The 26,505-nt window shown below is 39.4% G+C and overlaps 2 protein-coding genes across 3 annotated transcripts in view; one reads left to right on the top strand and one right to left on the bottom strand.

Annotated features, from left to right (window-relative positions):
• The window catches only part of LOC110454612 (lachesin-like), a 32,949-nt gene extending 17,326 nt beyond the window's left edge, over positions 1-15,623 (top strand). Inside the window, exons 7-8 of the mRNA XM_021504225.1 lie at positions 1,883-2,110; positions 11,132-15,623. Of these exons, the coding sequence (XP_021359900.1) occupies positions 1,883-2,110; positions 11,132-11,262 (359 nt within the window). The 3' untranslated portion in view covers positions 11,263-15,623. The remainder of the gene's footprint in view (positions 1-1,882; positions 2,111-11,131) is intronic.
• Positions 15,624-15,917: 294 nt separating this feature from the next.
• The window catches only part of LOC110454610 (lachesin-like), a 20,284-nt gene continuing 9,696 nt past the window's right edge, over positions 15,918-26,505 (bottom strand). Inside the window, exons 7-8 of one of the 2 annotated variants that reach the window (XM_021504222.1) lie at positions 25,420-25,647; positions 15,918-20,018 (exon numbers count right to left, since the gene is read on the bottom strand). In XM_021504222.1, coding sequence (XP_021359897.1) covers positions 19,897-20,018; positions 25,420-25,647 — 350 coding nt within the window. In that variant the 3' untranslated portion in view covers positions 15,918-19,896. Of the gene's footprint in view, positions 20,019-21,206; positions 21,444-25,419; positions 25,648-26,505 lie in introns of those variants that run through there. The other variant, XM_021504221.1, reaches the window with a different exon arrangement.

Here is a 26,505-nt window from a genome sequence, read left to right as displayed (position 1 = left end):
CTTATCTGACCTAAGTTGACCACCTTATCTGACCTAAGTTGACCACCTTATCTGACCTAAGTTGACCACCTTATCTGACCTAAGTTGACCATCTTATCTGTCTTTGCTGAACCCCGCTCTGTCCCGTTATCTGATGCAGTTAGCCTACGATCTTAACCGAGGTTAGAGAAAAGATTAATTGCTTCAAAGCTCGAGACCAGGGCCCGTATTCAGGAAACCGTTCTCATGCTCAACCATGGAGTTTGTGCTCAAGCCGAATTTCCTGTTACGACTATGGATTACTAAGTAGATCTTATTTTGTCAATGATTTGGGAAATATTGAAGAGACTTAAAGACGAAAACTGTTTTCAATGTTTATGCTTGCCTTTTTGATTGTTTGATATGATTTAAGCGAGTTACAAGAAAGTTGGTTTGAGCACAGAAGCCATGTTTGAGCACGAGAACGGTACATGAATACGGACCCTGGTCCCGGTTTGCGAAAGGTTGGTAAGAGTAAACCAGTGGTGAGGGGGCAAACTTTTCAAACTTGAACACAACAAAATCAAGAACAGCTGACACCATTTCACTGCTATAGATTTGTTAGACAGATCAGATTGGTGTGGTTTGAGGATTAAGTTTGCGTTGAAAGCCCTTATTTTATAGTGGCAATAATAAACCACTGGTCAAAGTTATCCAACCCTTCAGTAACCGGGACGTGGTACTTAAAGTCGTGCTGGTACCATATCAAGTCGCCGTAAATGTGTCACGACTTGATGAAAAAACTCGAGTAATCAACGTAGGTTAAAGATGTAGGGAATAAGAGTTTAATGATCTCGGAGAAGCATCTCAAAGCAGTACTTACACTTCCTTGTGCTTAAATGAAATGCGCCAATACTCTTAAAATCCGACAGATACTGCAAAACAGAAGAAAATGTATGTCGAGATATTATTTTGAAAGACATAGTACTTTCAATATTTGATTATGTCAATGATATATACTTAATTTCACTTATAAAATTCCTTTAGCACATAATTGAGCGAATTAACACTGTCAATTAACACCATGATTTATATGTAAATTGTACTATATATATGTAGATGTAAATTCTCTACACTGTAACCAGTTTGCGAGAATAAAAACTTGTCATTGTCATTGACCCTGAAAGCCGTCCTTCCTTTTTGCTCGTCTTTGATCTTAATCTGGTGATTTCTGTTCATGTCTAACGCTGTAACGTTCAATCTTCCGTCAATTCATCTAAACTCCCGTCAATATTGGACATACGTCTTTTATATTCCTGTTGTTCAGCTGTCTGTTATCCACACGTTAATGAACCATCCTTCTCGCGCAAAAGTACACCATTGACGTCATTTTGGAGTACATATATTTGTGTGAGTGATGTTCACCTGTCAATAGTATATTTCGTACATACAAGTATATGACTGAGGCCAATAAAAACGAAATCTTGTGTTTCCGTTAAACCATCCTCGATATCCAGGGGTTACGCTCACTTTCGCTCTCTGCACCCCTGGAATATGTCATAGCAAAATTGAAGGCACGAACATAGCTGTTTGATTGTTCTCAGGTAAAAGAAAACCTAAGCAATCGCTAGGCTGATACCTGTCCTTTGAGGATTACAAAGGTGAGACCGTACCAGAGTTGTCTTATTTCATCTCTATAGGGGTGTCGTGTATTTTAAGTACAAAGAAGCGTTGGAATTTTAGATTGAATTTTTTTGCAAAAAAACTATAGTCATAATGTACCAAAATGGTAACATGGTCGTCTGCGTGACGTAATCGGAACAATTTTATATCTTACATCATAAGTATATATTAAACAAACGACAATTTTCCTTAACAGAATTCGGGACAATCAGTATCATTGTGATATTCAAATATTCTGCAGGTCATCCTGAACCACACATGTCCTGGAAACGATACGAAAATAATGAACGAATGATTATACACGATGACAGCAACTTTGAGACGGATAAGCTGTCGGGCACACAAAATTATCTGGAGGAAATGTGGTATACGCTACTGGTGAAAAACGTGCAGGCCAACGACTACGCCGACTACTGGTGCACCGCTGACAACAAGTACGGCTCGTGTGAGGCCAAGTTTACACTCTTCGGTAAGTTATGGTATTTTGATCAATGACTTTGACAAAACAAATTTGACTTCGCTTTTTCCTATCGTCACGTGGCCTGTAGACTAAGGTTCCATACCATCCTGTCCTCCTGTGGTCTATGGACTAAGGTTACATACCATCCTGTCATCCCGTGGTCTATAGACTAAGGTTACATACCATCCTGTCCTCCTGTGGTCTATAGACTAAGGTTCCATACCTTCCTGTCCTCCCATGGTCTATAGACTAAGATTACATACCATCCTGTCCTCCCGTGGTCTATGGACTAAGGTTCCGTATTTTCCTGTCCTCCCATGGTCTATAGACTAAGGTTCCATAACTTCCTGTCCTCCCATGGTCTATAGACTAAGGTTCCATACCTTCCTGTCCTCCCATGGTCTATAGACTAAGATTACATACCATCCTGTCCTCCCGTGGTCTATGGACTAAGGTTCCGTATTTTCCTTTCCTCCCATGGTCTATAGACTAAGGTTACATACCTTCCTGTCCTCCGGTGGTCTGTAGACTAAGGTTCCATACCTTCCTGTCCTCCCGTGGTCTATAGACTAAGGTTCCATACCTTCCTGTCCTCCCATGGTCTATAGACTAAGGTTACATTCCATCCTGTCCTCCCGTGGTCTATGGACTAAGGTTCCATACCTTCCTGTCCTCCCGTGGTCTGTAGACTAAGGTTCCATACCATCCTGTCCCCCTGTGGTCTATGGACTAAGGTTACATACCATCCTGTCATCCCGTGGTCTATAGACTAAGGTTACATGCCATCCTGTCCTCCCATGGTCTATAGACTAAGATTACATACCATCCTGTCCTCCCGTGGTCTATGGACTAAGGTTCCGTATTTTCCTTTCCTCCCATGGTCTATAGACTAAGGTTACATTCCTTCCTGTCCTCCCATGGTCTATAGACTAAGATTCCATACATTCCTGTCCTCCCGTGGTCTGTAGACTAAGGTTCCATACCATCCTGTCCTCCCGTGGTCTATAGACTAAGGTTACATACCATCCTGTCCTCCCGTGGTCTATGGACTAAGGTTCCGTATTTTCCTGTCCTCCCATGGTCTATAGACTAAGGTTACATACCCTCCTGTCCTCCCGTGGTCTATAGACTAAGGTTCGGTCTATAGACTAAGGTTACATCCCATCCTGTCCTCCTGTGGTCTATAGACTAAGGTTCCATACCTTCCTGTCCACCCATGGTCTATAGACTAAGGTTCCATACCTTCCTGTCCTGCTATGGTCTATAGCTAAGGTTACATACCATCCTGTCCTCCTGTGGTCTATAGACTAAGGTTCCATACCTTCCTGTCCACCCATGGTCTATAGACTAAGGTTCCATACCTTCCTGTCCTGCTATGGTCTATAGCTAAGGTTACATACCATCCTGTCCTCCTGTGGTCTATAGACTAAGGTTCCATACCATCCTGTCCTCCCGTGGTCTATAGACTAAGGTTCCATTCCTTCATGTCCTCCCGTGGTCTGTAGACTATTGTTCCATTCCTTCCTGTCCTCCCGTGGTCTATAGACAAAGGTCCCATATCTTCATGTCCTCCCGTGGTCTGTAGACTAAGGTTCCATTCCTTCCTGTCCTCCCATGGTCTATAGACTAAGGTTGCATACCATCCTGTCCTCCTGTGGTCTATAGACTAAGGTTCCATACCATCCTGTCCTCCTGTGGTCTGTAGACTAAGGTTCCATACCTTCCTGTCCTAGACTAAGGTTACATACCTTCCTGTCCTCCCGTGGTCTGTAGACTAAGGTTCCATTCCTTCCAGTCCTCCTGTGGTCTATCGACTTAGATTCCATACCTTCCTGTCCTCCCGTGGTCTATAGACTAATCTTCCATACCTTCCTGACCTCCCGTGGTCTGTAGACTAAGGTTCCATACCCTCCTGTCCTCCCGTGGTCTATAGACTAAGGTTCCATTCCTTCCTGTCCTCCCGTGGTCTATAGACAAAGGTCCCATATCTTCATGTCCTCCCGTGGTCTGTAGACTAAGGTTCCATTCCGTCTCCTCCTGTGGTCTATGGACTAAGGTTCCATCCCTTCCTGTCCTCCCATGGTCTATAGACTAAGGTGCCGTACCTTCCTGTCCTCCCGTGGTCTGTAGACTAAGGTTCCATACCCTCCTGTCCTCCCGTGGTCTATAGACTAAGGTTCCGTATTTTCCTGTCCTCCCATGGTCTATAGACTAAGGTTGCATACCATCCTGTCCTCCTGTGGTCTATAGACTAAGGTTCCATACCTTCCTGTCCACCCATGGTCTATAGACTAAGGTTCCATACCTTCCTGTCCACCCATGGTCTATAGACTAAGGTTCCATACCTTCCTGTCCTCCCGTGGCCTATAGACTAAGGTTCCATACCTTCTTGTCCTTCCATGGTCTATAGACAAAGGTTACATACCATCCTGTCTTTCCGTGGTCTATAGACTAAGGTTCCATACCTTCCTGTCCACCCATGGTCTATAGACTAAGGTTCCATACCTTCCTGTCCACCCATGGTCTATAGACTAAGGTTCCATACCTTCCTGTCCTCCATGGTCTATAGACTAAGGTTACATACCATCCTATCCTCCCATGGTCTATAGAATAAGGTTACATACCATCCTGTCCCCCCATGGTCTATAGACTAAGGTTACATCCCATCCTGTCCTCCTGTGGTCTATAGACTAAGGTTCCATACCATCCTGTCCTCCTGTGGTCTGTAGACTAAGGTTCCATTCCTTCCTGTCCTCCTGTGGTCTATCGACTTAGATTCCATCCCTTCCTGTCCTCTGGTCTATTGACTAAGGTTCCATACCTTCCTGTCCTCCCATGGTCTGTAGACCAGTCTATAGACTAAGGTTACATATCTTCCTGTCCTCCCATGGTCTATAGACTAAGGTTGCATACCATCCTGTCCTCCTGTGGTCTATAGACTAAGGTTCCATACCATCCTGTCCTCCCGTGGTCTATAGACTAAGGTTCCATTCCTTCATGTCCTCCCGTGGTCTGTAGACTATTGTTCCATTCCTTCCTGTCCTCCCGTGGTCTATAGACAAAGGTCCCATATCTTCATGTCCTCCCGTGGTCTGTAGACTAAGGTTCCATACCATCCTGTCCTCCCGTGGTCTATAGACTAAGGTTACATACCTTCCTGTCCTTCCGTGGTCTATAGACTAAGGTTACATGCCTTCCTGTCCTCCCATGGTCTATAGACTAAGGTGCCGTACCTTCCTGTCCTCCCGTGGTCTGTAGACTAAGGTTCCATTCCTTCCAGTCCTCCTGTGGTCTATCGACTTAGATTCCATACCTTCCTGTCCTCCCGTGGTCTATAGACTAATGTTCCATACCTTCCTGACCTCCCGTGGTCTGTAGACTAAGGTTCCATACCATCCTGTCCTCCCGTGGTCTATGGACTAAGGTTACATACCTTCCTGTCCTCCCATGGGCTATAGACTAAGGTTACAAACCATCCTGTCCTCCCGCGGTCTATGGACTAAGGTTCCATACCTTCCTGTCCTCCCGTGGCCTATAGACTAAGGTTCCATACCTTCTTGTCCTTCCATGGTCTATAGACAAAGGTTACATACCATCCTGTCCTCCCGTGGTCTATAGACTAAGGTTCGGTCTATAGACTAAGGTTACATACCATCCTGTCCTCCCGTGGTCTATGGACTAAGGTTACATACCTTCCTGTCCTCCCATGGGCTATAGACTAAGGTTACAAACCATCCTGTCCTCCCGCGGTCTATGGACTAAGGTTCCATACCTTCCTGTCCTCCCGTGGTCTATTGACTAAGGTTCCATACCTTCCTGTCCTCCCATGGTCTATAGACTAAGGTTACAAACCATCCTGTCCTCCCGTGGTCTATGGACTAAGGTTCCATACCTTCCTGTCCTCCCGTGGTCTATAGACTAATGTTCCATACCTTCCTGACCTCCCGTGGTCTGTAGACTAAGGTTCCATACCCTCCTGTCCTCCCGTGGTCTATAGACTAAGGTTCCATTCCTTCCTGTCCTCCCGTGGTCTATAGACTAATGTTCCATTCCTTCCTGTCCTCCCGTGGTCTATAGACTAAGGTTCCATACCTTCCTGTCCTCCCGTGGTCTATAGACTAATGTTCCATTCCTTCCTGTCCTCCTGTGGTCTATAGACTAAGTTTACATACCTTCCTGTCCTCCCATGGTCTATAGACTAAGGTTCCATTCCTTCCTGTCCTCCCGTGGTCTATAGACTAAGGTTCCATTCCTTCATGTCCTCCCGTGGTCTGTAGACTATTGTTCCATTCCTTCCTGTCCTCCCGTGGTCTATAGACTAAGGTTCCTATCTTCCTGACCTCCTGTGGTCTGTAGACTAAGGTTCCATACCTTCCTGTCCTCCCATGGTCTGTAGACCAATGCTCCATTCCTTCCTGTCCTCCCGTGGTCTATAGACTAAGGTTTCATATCTTCATGTCCTCCCGTGGTCTGTAGACTAAGGTTCCATACCTTCCTTTCCTCCCATGGTCTATAGACTAAGGTTCCATTCCTTCCCGTCCTCCCGTGGTCTGTAGACGAAGGTTCCACACCTTCCTGTCCTCCCATGGTCTATAGACTAAGATTCCATACCTTCCTGTCCTCCCGTGGTCTGTAGACTAAGGTTCCATTCCTTCCCGTCCTCCCGTGGTCTGTAGACGAAGGTTCCACACCTTCCTGTCCTCCCATGGTCTATAGACTAAGGTTCCATACCTTCCTGTCCTCCCATGGTCTGTAGACCAATGCTCCATTCCTTCCTGTCCTCCTGTCGTCTATAGACTTAGGTTCCATACCTTCCTGTCCTCCTGTGGTATGTAGACTAAGGTTCCATTACTTCCTGTCCTCTCGTGGTCTGTAGACTAAGGTTCCATACCTTCCTGTCCTCCTGTGGTCTGTAGGCTTAGGGTACATACATGGCTGTCCTCCCGTGGTCTGTAGTCTAAGGTTCCATTCCGTCCTGTCCTCTTTTTGTTCAGTAGATGAAGGCCCCATGCCGGCGTGTCTTCACGCTAAGGTTCCATACCATCCTGTCCTCCTGTGGTCTGTAGACTAAGGTTCCATTCCGTCCTGTCCTCTTTTTGTTCAGTAGATGAAGGCCCCATGCCGGCGTGTCTTCACGGGGTCTGTAGACTGAAGTTCTATGCATCCATGTCTTCCTATGGTCTGTAGACTAACGTTCCATTCCGTCCTGTCCTCCCATGGTATGTAGACTAAGGTTCCATACCTTCCTGTCCACCCGTAGTCTATAGACTAATGTTCCATGCCTTCCTGTCCTCTCGTGGTCTGTAGACTAAGGTTCCATTCCGTCCTGTCCTCCCCATCCTGTCCTCCCGTGGTCTATAGACTTGGTATCCATTCCTTCATGTCCTCCTGTGGTCTGTAAATTTAGGCCCCATACCTTCCTGTCCTCCCATGGTCTGTCGACTAAGGTTCCATACCTTCCTGTCCTCCCGTAGTCTATAGACTAATGTTCCATGCCTTCCTGTCCTCCCGTGGTCTAAAGACTAAGGTTTCATACCTTCCTGTCCTTCCATGGTCTATAGACTAAGGTTCTCCTGTCCTCCCATGGTCTGTCGACTAAGTTTCCATTCCTTCCTGTCCTCCTGTGGTCTGTAAATTTAGGTCCCATACCTTCCTGTCCTCCCATGCTCTGTAGACTAAGGTTACATGCCTTCCTGTCCTTCCATGGTCTATAGACTAAGGTTACATACCATCCTGTCCTCCCATGGTCTGTAGACTTAAGGTTCCATACCTTCCTGTCCTGCCATGGTCTATAAACTAAGGTTCCATACCTTTCTGTCCTCCCATGGTCTATAGACTAAGGTTCCACACCTTTCTGTCCTCCTGTGGTCTATAGACTAAGGTTCCATACCATCCTGTCCTCCCATGGTCTGTAGACTAAGGTTCCATACCTTTATGTCCTGCCATGGTCTATAGACTAAGGTTCCATACCTTTCTGTCCTCCCATGGTCTATAGACTAAGGTTACATACCATCCTGTCCGCCGGTGGTCTGTAGACTAAGGTTCCATACCGTCCTGTCCTCCCATGGTCTATAGACTAGGGTTCCATACCTTCCTGTCCTCCCATGGGCTATGGACTAAGGTTCTATATCTTCCTGTCCTCCCATTGTCTATATACTAAGGTTCCATACCATCCTGTCCTCCCATGGTCTATAGACTAGGGTTCCATACCTTCCTGTCCTCCCATGGTCTTTAGACTAAGGTTTAATACCTTCCTGTCCTCCCGTGGTCTGTCGACTAAGGTTCCATACCTTCCTGTCCTTCCATGGTCTGTAGACTAAGTTTACATACCTTCCTGTCCTCCCATGGCCTATAGACTAAGGTTCCATACCTTCATGTCCTCCCATGGTCTATAGACTAAGGTTACAAACCATCCTGTCGTCCCGTGGTCTATGGACTAAGGTTCCATACCTTCCTGTCCTTCCATGGTCAGAAGACTAAGGTTCCATACTTTCCTGTCCTCCTGTGGTCTAAAGACTAAGGTTCCATACCTTCCTGTCCACCCATGGTCTATAGACTAAGGTTACATGCCATCCTGTCCTCCGGTGGTCTGTAGACTAAGGTTCCATACCGTCCTGTCCTCCCATGGTATGTAGACTAAGGTTCCATACCTTCCTATCCTCCCGTGGTCTATAGACTAAGGTTACATACCATCCTGTCCTCCCGTGGTCTATAGACTAATGTTCCATGCCTTCCTGTCCTCCCGTGGTCTGTAGACTAAGGTTCAATGCCTTCCTGTCCTCCCGTGGCCTGTAGACTAAGGTTCCATACCATCCTGTCCTCCCGTGGTCTATAGACTAAGGCTCCATACCTTCCTGTCCTCCCATGGTCTGTAGACTAAGGTTCAATACCTTCCTGTCCTCCCATGGTCTGTAGACTAAGGTTCCATACCTTACTGTCCTCCTGTGGTCTATAGACTAAGTTTACATACCTTCCTGTCCTCCCATGGCCTATAGACTAAGGTTCCATACCTTCATGTCCTCCTCCCATGGTCTGTCGACTAAGGTTCCATACCTTCCTGTCCTTCCATGGTCTGTAGACTAAGTTTACATACCTTCCTGTCCTCCCATGGCCTATAGACTAAGGTTCCATACCTTCATGTCCTCCCATGGTCTATAGACTAAGGTTCCCCACCTTTCTGTCCTCCTGTGGTCTATAGACTAAGGTTCCATCCCTTTCTGTCCTCCCATGGTCTATAGACTTAGGTTCCATACCATCCTGTCCTCCCATGGTCTATAGACTAGGGTTCCATACCTTCCTGTCCTCCCATGGGCTATGGACTAAGGTTCTATATCTTCCTGTCCTCCCATTGTCTATAGACTAATCTTCCTGACCTCCTGTGGTCTGTAGACTAAGGTTCTATACCTTCCTGTCCTCCTGTGGTCTATCGACTTAGATTCCATACCTTCCTGTCCTCCCGTGGTCTATAGACCAATGCTCCATTCCTTCCTGCCCTCCCGTGGTCTATAGACTAAGGTTCTATACCTTCCTGTCCTCCCGTGTTCTGTAGACTAAGGTTCCATTCCTTCCTGTATATCTTCATGTCCTCCCGTGGTCTGTAGACTAAGGGTCCATACCATCCTGTCCTCCCGTGGTCTATAGACTAATGTTCCATGCCTTCCTGTCCTCCCGTGGTCTATAGACCAATGCTCCATTCCTTCCTGCCCTCCCGTGGTCTATAGACTAAGGTTCCATATCTTCATGTCCTCCCGTGGTCTGTAGACTAAGGTTCAATGCCTTCCTGTCCTCCCGTGGTCTGTAGGCTAAGGTTCCATACCTTCCTGTCCTCCTGTGGTCTATAGACTAAGTTTACATACCTTCCTGTCCTCCCATGGCCTATAGACTAAGGTTCCATACCATCCTGTCCTCCGGTGGTCTGTAGACTAAGGTTCCATACCATCCTGTCCTCCGGTGGTCTGTAGACTAAGGTTCTATACCTTCCTGTCCTCCCGTGGTCTATAGGCTAATGTTCCATGCCTTCCTGTCCTCCCGTTGTCTATAGACTTAGGTTCCATACCTTCCTGTCCTCCCGTGGTCTGTAGACTAAGGTTCAATGCCTTCCTGTCCTCCCGTGGTCTGTAGGCTAAGGTTCCATACCTTCCTGTCCTCCCATGGTCTGTAGACTAAGGTTCCATTCCTTCCTTTCCTGTCCTCCCATGGTCTATAGACTAAGGTTCCATACCATCCTGTCCTCCTGTGGTCTATTGATTAAGGCCCCATACCTTCCTGTCCTTCCGTGGTCTATAGACTTGGGATTCCTTCCTTCATGTCCTCCTGTGGTCTATAGACTAATGTTCCATACCTTCCTATCCTCCCGTGGTCTATTGACTAAGGTTACATACCATCCTGTCCTCCTGTGGTCTGTAGACTAAGATTGCATACCTTCCTGTCCTTCCGTGGTCTATAGACTAAGGTTCCGTACTTTCCTGTCCTCCCGTGGTCTATAGACTTGGGATCCATTCCTTCATGTCCTCCTGTGGTCTATTGATTAAGGCCCCATACCTTCCTGTCCTCCCGTGGTCTCTAGACTAATGTTCCATACCTTCCTGTCCTCCCGTGGTCTGTAGACTAAGATTGCATATCTTCCTGTCATCTGGTGGTCTGTAGACTAATGTTCCATACCTTCCTGTCCTCCCATGGTCTGTAGACTAAGGTTTCATACCTTTCTGTCCTCCAGTGGTCTGTAGACTAAGGTTTCATGCCGTCGTGCCTTCACGTGGTCTGCAAATTAAGATTTCATGCCGTCGTGCCCTCACGTGGTCTGTAAATAACAATCACTCACTCAGTCATAGTTTGACTAAGGCACCAGTCGGTCTTGAAACGTTGCGACACGTTAAATACGTACATTGTTTGTGTAGAAAGTAAAACTTTTTATATCACATATTTCCAAACTTAAGATTGCGCGAAAGTGGCGCAACAACCAAGATAACACTTATATGTTATACTTGTGATGTCGATTGGTATTGATAAATGCACCTGCTATATTTTTAGAAACGGCAGAATGTCAAGGACACAACTGTCCTTCCCTCAAAACATCGGGATCCAATCAGATCGTCGCTTACCTCCTGCCGTTGGTATTTGCTGCATGGTCTGTCCCTGCCATTGGTTGGATGCTATTGTAAAGCTTCTTAAAATGGAAATAACAACGCTTAAGGAATTGAAGAAAAGAAGCTTTTAAGGAAAGTCAAGTCAAGCGAAAATTTGGCGGAAGTGTACCCACAAGTATAAATCATATCATTTACTGCAACTCTCGAATTCATTACATTAAACTTAAAACATGCTAATATTCCCCTTAATGACTATCAATATAAAAGTAAGTTTAGAGGTGCAAAACCATAGATGTCTAGGCCGTTTTTACTGTAATGACTCGAGCTATTTTTTTCTTATGATTTTGTCAACAATATTCAAATGTTGTTTTTCAATATTGTTTTTACTATTTCGAAACGTTGCTTCTCGTTCCATAGGCACAAAAACACGTAAAGTATCATGTCTTAATGAGTGGGCAAAAATAGAGGGTATTTTATGGTTTATCGTTGAGTATTATTGATCCATACATTTCATGATTTAGTTAGAGTACCAGTATTTTCCTAAAATATATGTATATACTGCTATACGAGTGAAATATTTGTACTCACCGGAAAACAATTTAAATTATTCTTTTTCTGACATTTGAAGTTACTAAAACGACAAAAATATTACTGCATCAGAAAAGGGGGAAATAATAGTGTAAACTTTGACACCATATTCATGCACACCATTTGGAATAGGCTAGTAAACGCAATTATATCGGCTTTAGATTTGCTTATAAAATGTTACCAATTGTGCAGCTAATTATATATCTTAGTGTTAGTAGCAAAGACATACCCAAACGACCACATACTCTAACGTCGCTACAACTGCATCAAAAGCAACGGCTTTCAATGCCGCGGATAACGTTCCGTCCTGATTGGTCAATACCAAACGTAACACATTCAAATTGCGACATACAACACCTTGGATAGCTGTCACAGTGTAAAAGATATCGGTTTTTTTTTCAAGTTGTTACAGTCCAACATCTTGCAAAATGTAATGAATAAGTGTCTTATTTTGCACATTAGCTCAGGGATCGTACGAATTTAACTATGAAATTCAAGGCTTTTTAGGGCCTATTGAGGGACTTTTTCATAAATAAGGAATAAAATGTCCGGCCTTTTAGAAATGTTTGTAAAAAAAACCTGGAAGTGAAATGTTGATGTCTGTGAAGTCGTTATAAAAATACAAAACAGGCCTAAAACCTTAGGCTTGGCGGTATCTGAAAATCTGGAAACTAACTCGAAAAAAAAATCATTTTCTTATTTCATTATAATGAAGAATAGCAATACAGGACCACTAAAACTGTTATACAAAATAAAAGTTTAATGAGCATTTAGAAAATTTCATCGTTTATTTTGATCCTGTTTTGTTATGTTCAGGGGCTAACAGGGCATTTTTATTATTTTTGGGTTTTATAGACCTGTACGAACCCAGTTATCTGACGGTAGCGATAATTTGGATTCCAATGACATACTTATTTGTTTTCCGTTTTGATAATGAATAGTGTTACCACTTGATATTTCTCATAAGAATGACATTAACCTTACAGGTTTTTTCTCTGCCTCAAATAGTTATCTAATGTCTCATCAGAGCGATCCTCAGTGATTACCGTGGACCGACACATATATCTGTATAATGGGAAGTAGTTCCAGTGTATTGTGTTTGTTCCCTGTATGAAACGTTACGCTGGATATCCGGAGGTGTTTACAGTGAGAAAGTCTCGCACAAGTTCATCATGTGGCATTGCCTTGGAATTTAATGGTATACAGTGAAATAAAATGTCACCATTCTGTTTCTCATGCGATACTGACGAGGACATCAGTGTTATGAGGACTTCTGTAAGTCCATGTCCCCCTCGGAGTTATATGTTTCTGTGGATTGATAATGGATGCGTGTTCCAAGGCGCTACGTAAGTATCCTTTTATCATCATTTTCGCAGGCGCGTAGCTGCCATGAAAGCCAATCAGCAGCTTCGTGTAATTTAAAATCCTTAAATACAATATTTTGAATTTAATGGCTTTCGAGAACTTCCTGTGATATTTTGTAATCCTGAGAAATTCTGTCCAGCAATAATGTATTCAGGATTTGTACACTATATTTTCTATTTTCAGGAATTCTGAAACCAATAAAAATTTATCTGACACAGAAAACATACCAAACACTCAAGCATTGCTCTCATAAGCCACCAGATAGTACCACAATGGTTCTAGATGTCAAATCCCCTAACCCTGACGATTAGACAGTAAACTTTACATGTACATATGTACATCATTTATAGTCCAGCTACGCGCCTGCGTCGTGATACATTTCTTAGATATTATCTATGTTTTTAGGATACATGATTATAACACGTTTACAAGAGTAACATTGTTAAGAATGATTTTTCGTTTTGTTTTTATTTCTCTGGATGTCTCTATGGTCGAGTTTGACAGTTAATCATCATGCTTATTTATATTGTTAAAGATATCCAATGTCTGTCGATGTAATTAAGATGTATATTTTGACCTAACTACAGTGAGATAATTGCGATATTACAAATAGACTTATAAATGTATGACTCAGCGACACTGTGTGTTAATGGGATCGTGGTTCTGAAAGCAAAAACTATTTGTTTCTCATTATATTTAACCAATAGTTGCAATGAAATATTTATATGTTTTTGTCAATATATATGTATGGACTAGATAAATCCTTTTAGTTCTATTCCTGCACTTAGCTGTCTTCATTTGTTAATGTCTCTTCCGTTGTGAAAAAAACCCCGGAACTTTCGTAATTCTAGGTTTATGCAAAAAATATCTGCTTTTGTACTTTTCAACCAATTTAAATTTTGAAAAAATAACCTCCGTTTCAATTCTTTATTATGGTTTTCAGCGATATAATGGAAAATCAGCTAAAACCTAGCTTTGTTATATTTTATTACCATGATATTGAAATCATATTTAAATATTAATTTTCGTTTGAACAAAGGCGCATAAATATTTGGTAATTCACGATCAGCCAACGTCTCTAGTAGTCCCCGATTTTTTGGTTTAACCCTTTTACCACCGTAGACCATAATGGACTCATCCCAATAAATGCGTGGTAGAGTCCACTAAATTTACCTAGGGGTGAAAGGGTTAAATAACAGCAAATAAAATAAAGGGACTTACTGCGTCTCTATTCTTATCATAAATCGGACATAATATGTAAACACAAATTAAAATCATAACAATTTTTTAAAATTTATATCAGTATATCATTTTATTAAAATGTATTGGAATGATTTTCATGTATAAAAAAACGTATGACTTGAATTTGTTTACCACTATAGATCCTCAGAAATCATACATATGTACACATGCAATATTTACAATTTTTTGAAACAGTAGTTATTTACATTTATGATTCAGTAGGGAATATATATTTATAACAAACACTATTATTATGTATACATACCAAGCTTTTATGACATTGTGTCATTGTGTAATTATGTGAATCATGATTAAACATCTATTCCTAAGATATTTTCTACAATATGAATTGATTTGATTATTTGTAACAATAGACAGTTCCTGGATACATAGGACGATGTTATTGATATAAAAAGATAAATTAAGGTAAAGGACACCACTGCATTACATAAAAAGGAAGAGTTTCACTCACATGTTGTTTAACATGGAGTTTCCTCCCTTCTATAAAGAAGAGTTCCACTCACATGTTGTTTTAACTTGGAGTTCCCTCCCTTCTATATAGAAGATCAAGTAGCCAAATTGTTTTTTTGAACTTCCCCTGTCAAGATTTGTATATGCTTTGTTGTTGATAAATTGAGCACTAATTTCCATGCCATCTTTTTTATAAGTTGTCTATGGCAACACAGTTAAAGTGAAGGCTTTATAACGTAAAAGGCCAGAGCTCGACCCCAACTTTTTCTTTTGTTATTTCGAATTTCAAACTTTTAAATTCGGAACACCTAAAATTCTGTCAAATGCATGGCAACGTGATTTGAATGAAATACATCTTTTGAAAAAGTTATAAACGGATATTTCATAATAATGTCAGTACTAATAGCCTAGTTAAACTTGCTGGTACCCTTTACCTTAACAGATGGCGTACAAACAACCTGTATAGATGTTAGGTTGTGGACATAAGACATGCAGATGTATTAGATAACAGGAGCCACCAGGCTTTTACCACAGCTGATATAAGACGAGGGAAACTGTGTTCATGTTAAAATGTTGGAACACACATCAATACCTGAATTAAAATTGTTCATGTTGAATATCCGAAAAAAACTATTGATACCTAAATACCTTTAGCAAACAAAAAAATAAAAAAAGATATGGGATGTGACTATTCAACTATTGCAATACATCACAAAACTTGTTTATGAAGAAATTACACACAAACACCTAAAGAAAATAGACAGAAAAAATGCCAACTTTTGAGGTAAATCCTATTATGAAGTTTCCGTTCGCTACTCGTTAAGTGTAAACCTTTGAGATATATGCAGCACGATGATGATTAAAGCTAATACTGCTCATACAATATAAACATGAAAGTGAGCTGTAGTTTATGATGAATGGCTATTACACTGCAGTGGCGGATCCAAAGACCTATCTGGGGGTGGGGGGTCAAAATTTCCATTGTGGGGCGGGNGTAGCTCTCCCTGCTCGTTAAACATTGCTAATTTACCGAGTAATTGATCTCTTTTTCATTCAAGTATTCAACATTACATAGTTTATAACCTGTCATTAAAAATGTACACAATTTATTGTCTGTCATTCTAAAAAGAAAAGACATTACACAAAAAACTCTCATTTTAAAACGAAAATTATGTTTTGAAAAAAATGTACCATTTTCACCAAAAATTTCGACTTGTGACAATCAATCAGTCATATACCAGTTGTAATAACATGGCTGCCTTACTTAGTAATTTTAAGTTTAAAATAACATTACACAATATAAATGTCGACAAAAGACACACAGTAAATTGTCTCCAAACAAACTGATTTTTTTAAGTAAAATTAAAAATTAAAAATTTGGTTAAATGTTATTTCAGATCGGAGGGAAATCACAATACGCAATGTGAGCATATAATTACCATGTAGACACCTAAACTTATTACTATCGCGTACATTTTCCCTCGGCAGATAAAATTATCATTCGTACAATTAATAAAACAGTCTTAAGTTACACAAACTAAAATAAGATGGAATGTACAGAGCTAAAACACAGGTATTAATATATACATTTACAAAGGATTGAAAGTACTCTCAAACAAAACATTATAATAATAAAACAAAAACGAAATTACAAACGATGCCTAGGATAACAGGTCTAATTCTCTGTGCGCATGCCCTAGAATTAGGGTAAATGGTGCATCATCCACGATTGAATCAACACATAATTCATTGAAAAGATAAACATCACTATTTTCTACATATTCATTGAATAGCTTTGACACATAGTCATCGACCGAAGGGCAACTCTTTATAGCAGGTTAACCTTTACCAGTGCTAAGTGAAAAACTATCATTTTGAAATTTAGAAACCCAAATTAAAAAATGTTAAGTTACCTCAAATAAATGTATTAATATGTTTCTACTATATATGCTGCCTCATACCCAGTAAAACTTCGATTTTTTTTTCATTATCTCCCTTTGATTTCTTTTAATCCATAACTTGTCATCAATTGGCTAAGACCAAATTAACATTTATTGCAGCTATGTTTTGTAGGGAATAAATCTGATGTTTGCCCTTTTCTATATTTTTCTATATTTATTATAGCATGAGCGGGAGAAAAAATACTTGCACCTCACCATTCGCGCGAAAAAATAAAATGTCCTAACATGTTATTTACGAGTATGGAATGAAAGAAGAGTTCGAAAAAAACACTTTGATATGATATAATTAAAAGTGAGTGTGATTTAATGTAATGTAATGTTAATGCATTCTTATACAATATTTGTTAGCTACCAAAACCTCTATTGGTCTAGAATTGTTTTAATGTGGTCGTACATTTTATCACGAGGAATGTACAGACAAATATGCAATATCAAAAATTGTTTTAAAACATGAAAAAAAACATAATCACTCCTTCATTGATATAAATTCACATGTCTGGAATAATGAAAATATTGACGTTAAAAAAAAAGTAAAACGAAACGGAATAAACATATTATTACAATTAAAAATATTTTGAATCAAGTAGATAACAAAGCTTAAGACTTAGTGTTCCATCCTTGGTAAAACTGTCTCCTAATGTTCCATGTTCTTATCCAATGAATGTTAAGTAAAATAAGAAATCCTAGAAAATTCTTCCCAGATTTACAGAACACACAATAGACAAGTTATATTTGAATTATTGTTTTCCAAATGATTTCACCAAGACTATTATGAAAATTTTCCTGCAACACATCTTTTTAGCTTTAAATTAAAAATGAATATTCTGTTCAAACTCCGGGAAACACAACAAGTTTTTTGTAGTTTTATTTACTTTTGCATGATTTGATGTAAAAATCGGGCGCTGATTGTTTGTAAATGTAAAGATACATTATCAGGTTTTATGGGAATTTAGAGCTAAACAAAGATATAAAGACAACTTAAATTCACACGGGTCATAATTGCACACAACATTTAGCAGGACGATAGTCACAACACATGTGCTATGGAAGGCACGTCCTTAGAACAAGTTTTCAGTTCCAATTTTAAGTAGACCTAGCAGACTTTCCAAGAAAATAATTTGGGTACTTCCATAGTAAGCCGTCCTGATGTCGTAGTCGGTAGCGAGTGATGACGTGGTTATGCCGTTTTGTTTCAGTGTTATAACCATGTACCTCACTTAAGCTCAAACACCAGCTAGAATTGTTCCTCATATCTGGTGTCTAAACTCAGAAGATTCCTCCTATCTGGTGTCTACACTCAGAAGATTCCTCCCATCTCGTGTCTACACTCAGAAGATTCCTCATATCTGGTGTCTACCCTCAGAAGATTCCTCATATCTGGTGTCTACCCACAGAAGATTCCTCATATCTGGTGTCTACCCTCAGAAGATTCCTCATATCTGGTGTCTACCCTCAGAAGATTCCTCATATCTGGTGTCTACCCTCAGAAGATTCCTCATATCTGGTGTCTACCCTCAGAAGATTCCTCATATCTGGTGTCTACCCTCAGAAGATTCCTCATATCTGGTGTCTACCCTCAGAAGATTCCTCATATCTGGTGTCTACCCTCAGAAGATTCCTCATATCTGGTGTCTACCCTCAGAAGATTCCTCATATCTGGTGTCTACCCTCAGAAGATTCCTCATATCTGGTGTCTACCCTCAGAAGATTCCTCATATCTGGTGTCTACCCTCAGAAGATTCCTCATATCTGGTGTCTACCCTCAGAAGATTCCTCATATCTGGTGTCTACCCTCAGAAGTTTCCTCATATCTGGTGTCTACCCTCAGAAGATTCCTCATATCTGGTGTCTACCCTCAGAATTGTTCCTCATATGTGGTGTCTGTCTACACTCAGAAGATTCCTCATATCTCATGGTGTCTACCCTCAGAAGATTCCTCCTATCTCATGGTGTCTACCCTCAGAAGATTCCTCCTATCTGGTGTCTACCCTCAGAAGATTCCTCATATGTGGTGTCTACCCTCAGAAGATTCCTCATATGTGGTGTCTGTCTACCCTCAGAATATTCCTCCTATCTCGTTTCAACACTCGATATTATCCTCCTTCACATTATAAATACACTGAACAATGACCTTTCAACCCTTTTAGTACAGGTTTCAATACAATGGGCGGTTACATACTATCCTCATTACTAGTGGGTTCTATTTGATTATATTTATCACCACACAGAAATGAGTGTGTTCTCACTCTGCTAAATACAAAAAAAAGTGTGTATTTTTTGCAAGTGTGACTCGTTTCTCTAAAACTGTTTCCAACTGTATTCAACTTTGAATCTTGACATCCCTTGTTACATTGCAGGATGAATGTAGGTGTGGGCCCTGTGGGGCGTGAAGCTGTTTATGTGGTACGTGTGTAAGGTGTATCATTATGTGAAGCCTATCAGTATGTGAAGCATAGATATAGTGTAAATTGGGTTAATGAATGCGATAATATTTTCATGGAGTTTGTATATTATATGATGATGTGTTGATAGGTGTAGCCACTTTGCTGAATATGTATCTATATCAATAGCCCGTCTGTGTCAGAAGTAATTAAAGTATAAACATCATCAACGGCAATCTGACCGATTAGTTTTGTTTCCACTAACTTCCTATCAAAGCATTTTAAGCACCATAACAACAGGTCTTTGGAAAAAGAAATTGTGTGTCTGTGATGTGTGGTCAGTATAAGGGGAGTTAAATGAGAAGATTTGTTCCCACACCACATCAAAATCTTTATAAACATTTCTATATCCTTCTGATTCTGTCGTTTACAGTGTGTGTGTAGTGTATGGCAGTGTGGTCAGTATAAGGGGAGTTAAATGAGAAGATTTGTTCCCACACCACATCAAAGTCTTTATAAACATTTCTATATCCTTCTGATTCTGTCGTTTACAGTGTGTGTGTAGTGTATGGCAGTGTGGTCAGTATAAGAGGAGTTAAATGAGAAGATTTGTTCCCACACCACATCAAAGTCTTTATAAACATTTCTATATCCTTCTGATTCTGTCGTTTACAGTGTGTGTGTAGTGTATGACAGTGTGGTCAGTATTTGAAAAGGTGGATGAGGACAAAGGTGACGAACATTGTAAGTGTACATGCAGCGAGGCCACTCGCCCCCCCAAGGCTGATAGACGGACAGTTTGGTCCTTGACAGTCCATGGTCTCTGTAACACACAAATAACACTTATGATCATGGAATTATCACTGGTATTCATAGGATAGTCTTCAAAAGGAAAGACTTAAGGTGTTAGGGAGGAAAATAGCTATATAGCGAAAGTCTAATGGTAGGTATTTAGGTAGGCAAATATATATATAGCATGTAATGTATGAAAAATAGGTGTTTAGGCAAATATCTATATAGCAAATGTCTATAGGTAGGTATTTTAGGTAAGCAAATATCTATATAGCAAATGTCTAAGAGTAACTGTTAAGGTAAGCAAATTTCTATATAGCTGATGTCTATAGGTAGGTGTTAAGGTAAGCAAATATCTATATAGCTGATGTCTATAGGTAGGTGATAAGGTAAGCAAATATCTATATAGCTGATGTCTATAGAAGGTGTTTTAGATAAGTAAATATTTCAATCGCAGATTGCTACTAAAAGGTGTCTAGGAAAGTAAATATTTACATAGCTAAGAAAATAAAGGTAGGTGTTCAGGTAAACAATAGTTAGGGAGAGGTGTTCAGGTAAACAATAGCTAGGGAGAGGTGTTCAGGTAAACAATAGCTAGGGAGAGGTGTTCATGTAAACAATAGCTAGGGAGAGGTGTTCAGGTAAACAATAGTTAGGGAGAGGTGTTCAGGTAAACAATAGCTAGGGAGACGTGTTCAGGTAAACAATAGCTAGGGAGGTGTTCAGGTAAACAATAGCTAGGGAGAGTCTACTAAGCATCTAATGCCTATGTGAGATATGTGTTGTAACATTCTCATCAATTCATTCACCCCTGAAAACAAATTTGAACTCTTCCAACCCAAAGGTTGGAACAGTTCATTATGTAACTTCGGGGATGAATGATTTAAGCATAAGACGATTGTGAAGGTGTGACAACATTGAGTACAAACTGTCATAAATAAAACCACACAGTTTGGTTTGTTTCTGTTAGATAAATCAGAGAAGTAAGCAGAGATAGCGTGTATAATTGCCCTCCCTGATCTGTGGTGTGTGTAGCATTCCACAAGGAAAGGTTATATACCCTCCCTGATCTGTGGTGTGTACGTATTCCGTCATTTCGTTTTGCAGAGTTATCTTCTCTTGTGAGCAGGTATTGATTGGTACTTCATTGGTTTGTGAGAGTAACGTCATCAATTTTTGAGAAAACGACGTAATTTTCTCACACAAACCAATGACGTAACAATTGATACCTGCTCACAAGTGAAGATAACTCTGAAATACGCAAAGACGGAATTGGATAATGAGGAAGAGTTACACAGGGTGAGGTGGTCTGAAGCGTCTTCGCCTCAGTAGTTGAGGAAGCGGAGGACTAGGACAGAGATAAATGTTGAGATGAGGGTAAGGGTACAGGCACACAAGGCGTTCGACCCGCCCGTCCTGATAGATTGACAGTTGGGTCCCTGACATTCCATGGTTTCTGTAATATAGGAATTAGATACATAAGTTACACACAGATTACACACACACAGATTACACACAGATTACACATAAGTTACACACAGTTTAGCACCTTTCTATGCAGGGCTTTCAGTAGAACCTTGACAGGATGTTCTCGACACCCAAAATTAACTTAATTTGGCTCTTAATAAGATTTAACTCATTCGCCCCTACATTTTTATACTGGACTTTCCCAGTCTTTGGTATGGTAAGGTTCAAATGTGACTTTAGGGGTGAATGGGTTAAAAGAACTAGTCTATTTCAGGGAAATTTTCGCCCAGTCAAACTTTCGCCCTTTGCTTGTAAAACCCATATTGGCACATTTTTTATTTCGCCCTTAACATTTAATTACTATGTCTATAATGTTGTTTACAAATGTTCGCTGTAAAGATAAATTCACCCTCATTAGAGAGTAAAAAAATTAACAGCAGCGAAAATTTACTGGTATAAAGTATGTTTTTACTCTCCGAAATTCAGGGGAAATTCTATTTGACTTCTGAAATTGATAAATGTCAAGGGTCAGTTGAAAGCCCTACTACCTATCTCCTCTGTGATACACCTATACTTGGCATTCAAACCCACCCTGTCTAAACAGTATTACAAATCTCCTAAAAATGAAATCCTTATATTTCTGATAAAAGCCTTTCAATAATCAGCACAGAATTCCATAGTAAGTTATGCCAAGCTCAATATTTATGCCATCATGCTCATCACAGGTGAGATAAGATTATCTTATAAATCAAGGTAAGATCTGATCAGTTAATCTCGTTAATCCTGGCTCAAACTCTTTCCTCTGAATAGTAGTCTATAATAGTCTATTAATCTAAATTAGATGAGGAAATTTTCCTGATCTGGTAAATGTGTAAAAATAGTCCGAGTTACCCTGCAGAAAACTTCCTGCTTGTGAGTAAATTTCTTGTTTTTCAGTGTGATTAAGATGAAGACCATTCTTTCCCTGATAAAGCCCCAAACCCTAGATCTCGAGGGAATATTGATATTTATGTCAGAATCAACAAGTTTTCGCCATATCAACGAGATTTCACTAAATCAACATTGATCATCACTGTACTTGATGTACACGGTATTTGATGTATTTGATGTACACGGTATTTGATGTACCTGGCTATATTTTTTTTCCACCAATTTTTATATACGGAAGCTGGAGTGAAATCAAATTGTTTCAGAATACTTCAATGGTGTGCGACAATATTATATTTACAGAACTTTATGAATGTATTGTTGACAAATAAGTTAAATTACTATTCATTAGTCTGTTACACCATAATATCCTGGGTCATTGTATGTATGTTACTGACGTACAACAGTACAAACAAGCCTTTCAGTGTGCTGAAGAACCTGAGGACATGGGGGCAGGCTTATTACTTGGCACCTAATCTATGCACAGAAAGCAACGAAAAGTGGGGGTGGGGCTTATCACCGCTAAATATGGTAATGCCAAAATACAGAGTACATCAAATACAGAGGGCCGAGTGTAAATCACAATGTGGCTGTGGATCACTAACTATACCACTGAAATTGGTTTACATGTTTCACAGATTGTGAATGAAATAATAATCTTTATACAATTTTATCAATTTCACTTGACTTGTTTAGCAGTTGCAGAAAAACTCCAGAAACTGTAAGTTATAATTCTGTTAACAAAAATAATGCTCGGTACGTTTGTCAGGAAACAAAATATTTTGTTTACCTCAAACAGAGTGAGCATTGCTTCAATAATTTTTAAAGTTGAAGATCAATTGTTACTTTTATTTGTTACAATAATTGTGAAAATAGTCAGTTTCATTCACACTCAGAAACACATAAACCAACTTGGTGGGAGATACTGAAGAGAAAAGTAAACTAAGAAAGTTAAACTATTACAACAGGAAGTTCTAATATAAGCTAAAGGGTACCTCGTAGTTATAATAACAACAAAGAGTTCCGTTTAGAACTCATTTTTCCTTCACAATATCCCTGAAAGAAGCAGCTAAAAGGTTTTCTGGCTCAGAGTTACTTCCCTTGTAAAGATTCCCAATGTGTGTTGCAGCAAATAAATTAGGCTCTCATTTTGATGCTGTGCATGTATAATTCCTGGGTGGCAAGATTGGTTAGGTATAGGACTGACAGTGATAAAGTTCTGAGTTAAACCTCTCTGCATTTAAAAAAAAAATACTTGTTTTTCTTTAACATAGAATATTTTGAAGAAAATAAAATCAGAAAAAATATATTTTTTGTTTCAGTTGCAAGAGTTACAGTCCCCCAACCCCACATTAAAGTCGTTCTGCTCTATGTGGAGTATAACAGATAGATAGATAGATAGTTAGTAAGCTATATTTAACCAGAGGTACCCTTTATCTTAATATCGAAAAGCTGGTATTACATAAATCAATATCACTCTAGCTCATCATATTTGACTGGATAAGTTCCCTTGGTGCAAAGCAGAATTTTCAGTTTTTTTAATTTTTAAATACTAGCCACAACAAGCATTGTTATAGTAAAGTTTGTAAATTGAACATATTATAATGAGCACTTATAAGGCATGAAGCGCTAAGATATACATAAAATATATATACATATATAATAAGATACTACAAAAGCTGGTTAAAATAGAATAGAAGGCATTAAAATCTATGTATTATGCAGAAAACATTTTATAGAAAACAACACTCAAAATGATTAAAAAGGAACCATGTATGTATATATAATATAGACTTACGTAACCGTAAATCAGCATATTTTCTAAGTAGGTTAATTTTTGTAAAATTTCTTCAAACTACCTGTAGTTTTACTTTTATTGGTCTTTATTCTTGGTGAATTGGGACAATGTGAAATTATTTTAGTCATTAAATTTGTACGTGTTTAATTTTTACAAATTCAAATTTTGTAATACACAAAATGCACAATATTATAACCACAGTAAAAATATCCCTATTTAAGGCAATAAGCATTTATACGTGTATATAAAATAATATGTGAATATAAAATACAAAATAATATGTGTATATAAAATAATATGTGTATATAAAATAATATACCGGAGGTTAGTGTATGAAAAATGATACACCGGTGGATAACAAGGAATACCTGTAAGTGCTTTTTAGATCAAACAATCGTGTTACTCAAATACCTGAGCCTTAAGGTAAAGGGTATCACTGAATTAGTTTAAGTCGCAATGAAGAGTTCCACTCGCAGTTTTGTGACCATGAGTATTAACCCAAAGTGTTTTTTCTAGCTTAGAGTAACTTCCCCCGTCCAGTTTTACATATGCTCTGTGGCCCATAAATTAGACGGTCATTTTGATACCATCTATGTATATTTCCCAGGCTACATTGATGATGTGTAGGCTTTGTAATGTGAAGGTTACAAGTTTGACCCGTACAGGTTTTGTTTGATCTTTTCATTTCTATTTTTAAACATTTAAATTTTGAATAACTACACTTCTATCATATGCATGGTAACATGTGATTTTAATGAAATAGCTCTTTTGAAAAGGTCCGAGTGGAATATTTCAATAGTGATAGTGGTGATTATGAATACAGTCTAACTAACCATTTTACGTATCTCTATGATATAATATATCTCTGACATTCCTTTGAATGAGTTATTTCAATAGGTATAAGTAATTGATTTTTTTTAAACAAAGGTTAAATTATTGATGTATCAGAAGTTGGGTTGCTTTCCATTGGTAGATTACTGTAGAATGTGAAATATTCGTTGGTATTTTCTTGGTATTTTCTTTCGTGATATGAAGTCATTTAAATAATTTAATGAAACAAAGTTTCATGGATACCCCATATACACAAACAGCAGTCAAGTATATCAATAACATTTGTTGTATTTATTTTTGTGGTTCCATAGTAACCATGACAACCACGTATATTTATACATAACAAACATTTCATACCACACATTATCAGATTTCAGTATTTAAATGGATGCCTCTGTAGGTAACTTACCGAACAGTTTGATGGTGGTATAATTGGTACCATATTTATTATTGGCAACACAGTAGTACTCTGTGTAGTCATTGGCCTGGACGTTCTTCACCTTCAGCGCATACCACGTGTCAGAAATCAGAGTCACAGCCGACGACATCTTCTCCGTCCTGTAATCATCTCCATCATTGATCATCATACGTCGGCCATTCTGTAGCTTCTCCCAATGCATGCTTGGCGTTGGGTAACCTAGCAACACCAAAGTCCACCATCACGAAAACGTATAAAATATTATATTTCAGTCATGTAACCTAGCAACACCAAAGTCGACCATCACGAAAAACATATAAAATATTATATTTTAGTCATGTAACCTAGCAACACCAAAGTCCACCATCACGAAAACGTATAAAATATTATATTTCAGTCATGTAACCTAGCAACACAAAGTCAACCATCACGGAAACGTATAAAATATTATATTTCAGTCATGTTACCTAGCAACACCAAAGTCAACCATCACGAAAACGTATAAAATATTATATTTCACTATAGCGTGACGGCTGGCTGTGGCGGCTTTCAATATAAGCGAGATGAAAACAATGACATAGCATTGCCGAGGGCCAGAATTTACCTTTCAATGAAAGCCGTAATTTCAAATTAACCAATTTCAAACTAAACGATATATAGCAACAAAGACAAAGAGGGCATGAGTCATGTTACATGAACCTAGCAATGCACCAACCAGCAAACAAATATTATATCATAATGGAGTCAGGAAATCTAGCAACACGAAAGTTAAATGAAAAAAATATGGATATAATCTATTACACTGCACTGACTAACCCAATTGTCCTTTTTAACTTAGCCTCTGCTGGCATTTTTCATCAATTAGATGAGACTTACAGAAACTTCTAAAACTAGAAATGATTTTCCTTTCTTGCGAAACAGGTATCTTAGTTAGGTTTAAATTTATAGACATCTGATGAAATAGGAGGAGAGTTCCTTACATAACCATGTTAACAAAGGGAGAGTTCCTTACATAACCATGTTAACAAAGGGAAAGTTCCTTACATAACCATGTTAACAAAGGGAGAGTTCCATACA

Source organism: Mizuhopecten yessoensis, unplaced genomic scaffold, assembly GCF_002113885.1.
Source record: "Mizuhopecten yessoensis strain PY_sf001 unplaced genomic scaffold, ASM211388v2 scaffold7953, whole genome shotgun sequence".
NCBI lineage: Eukaryota > Metazoa > Mollusca > Bivalvia > Pectinida > Pectinidae > Mizuhopecten > Mizuhopecten yessoensis.
This window is presented reverse-complemented; position numbering and strand designations above follow the sequence as displayed.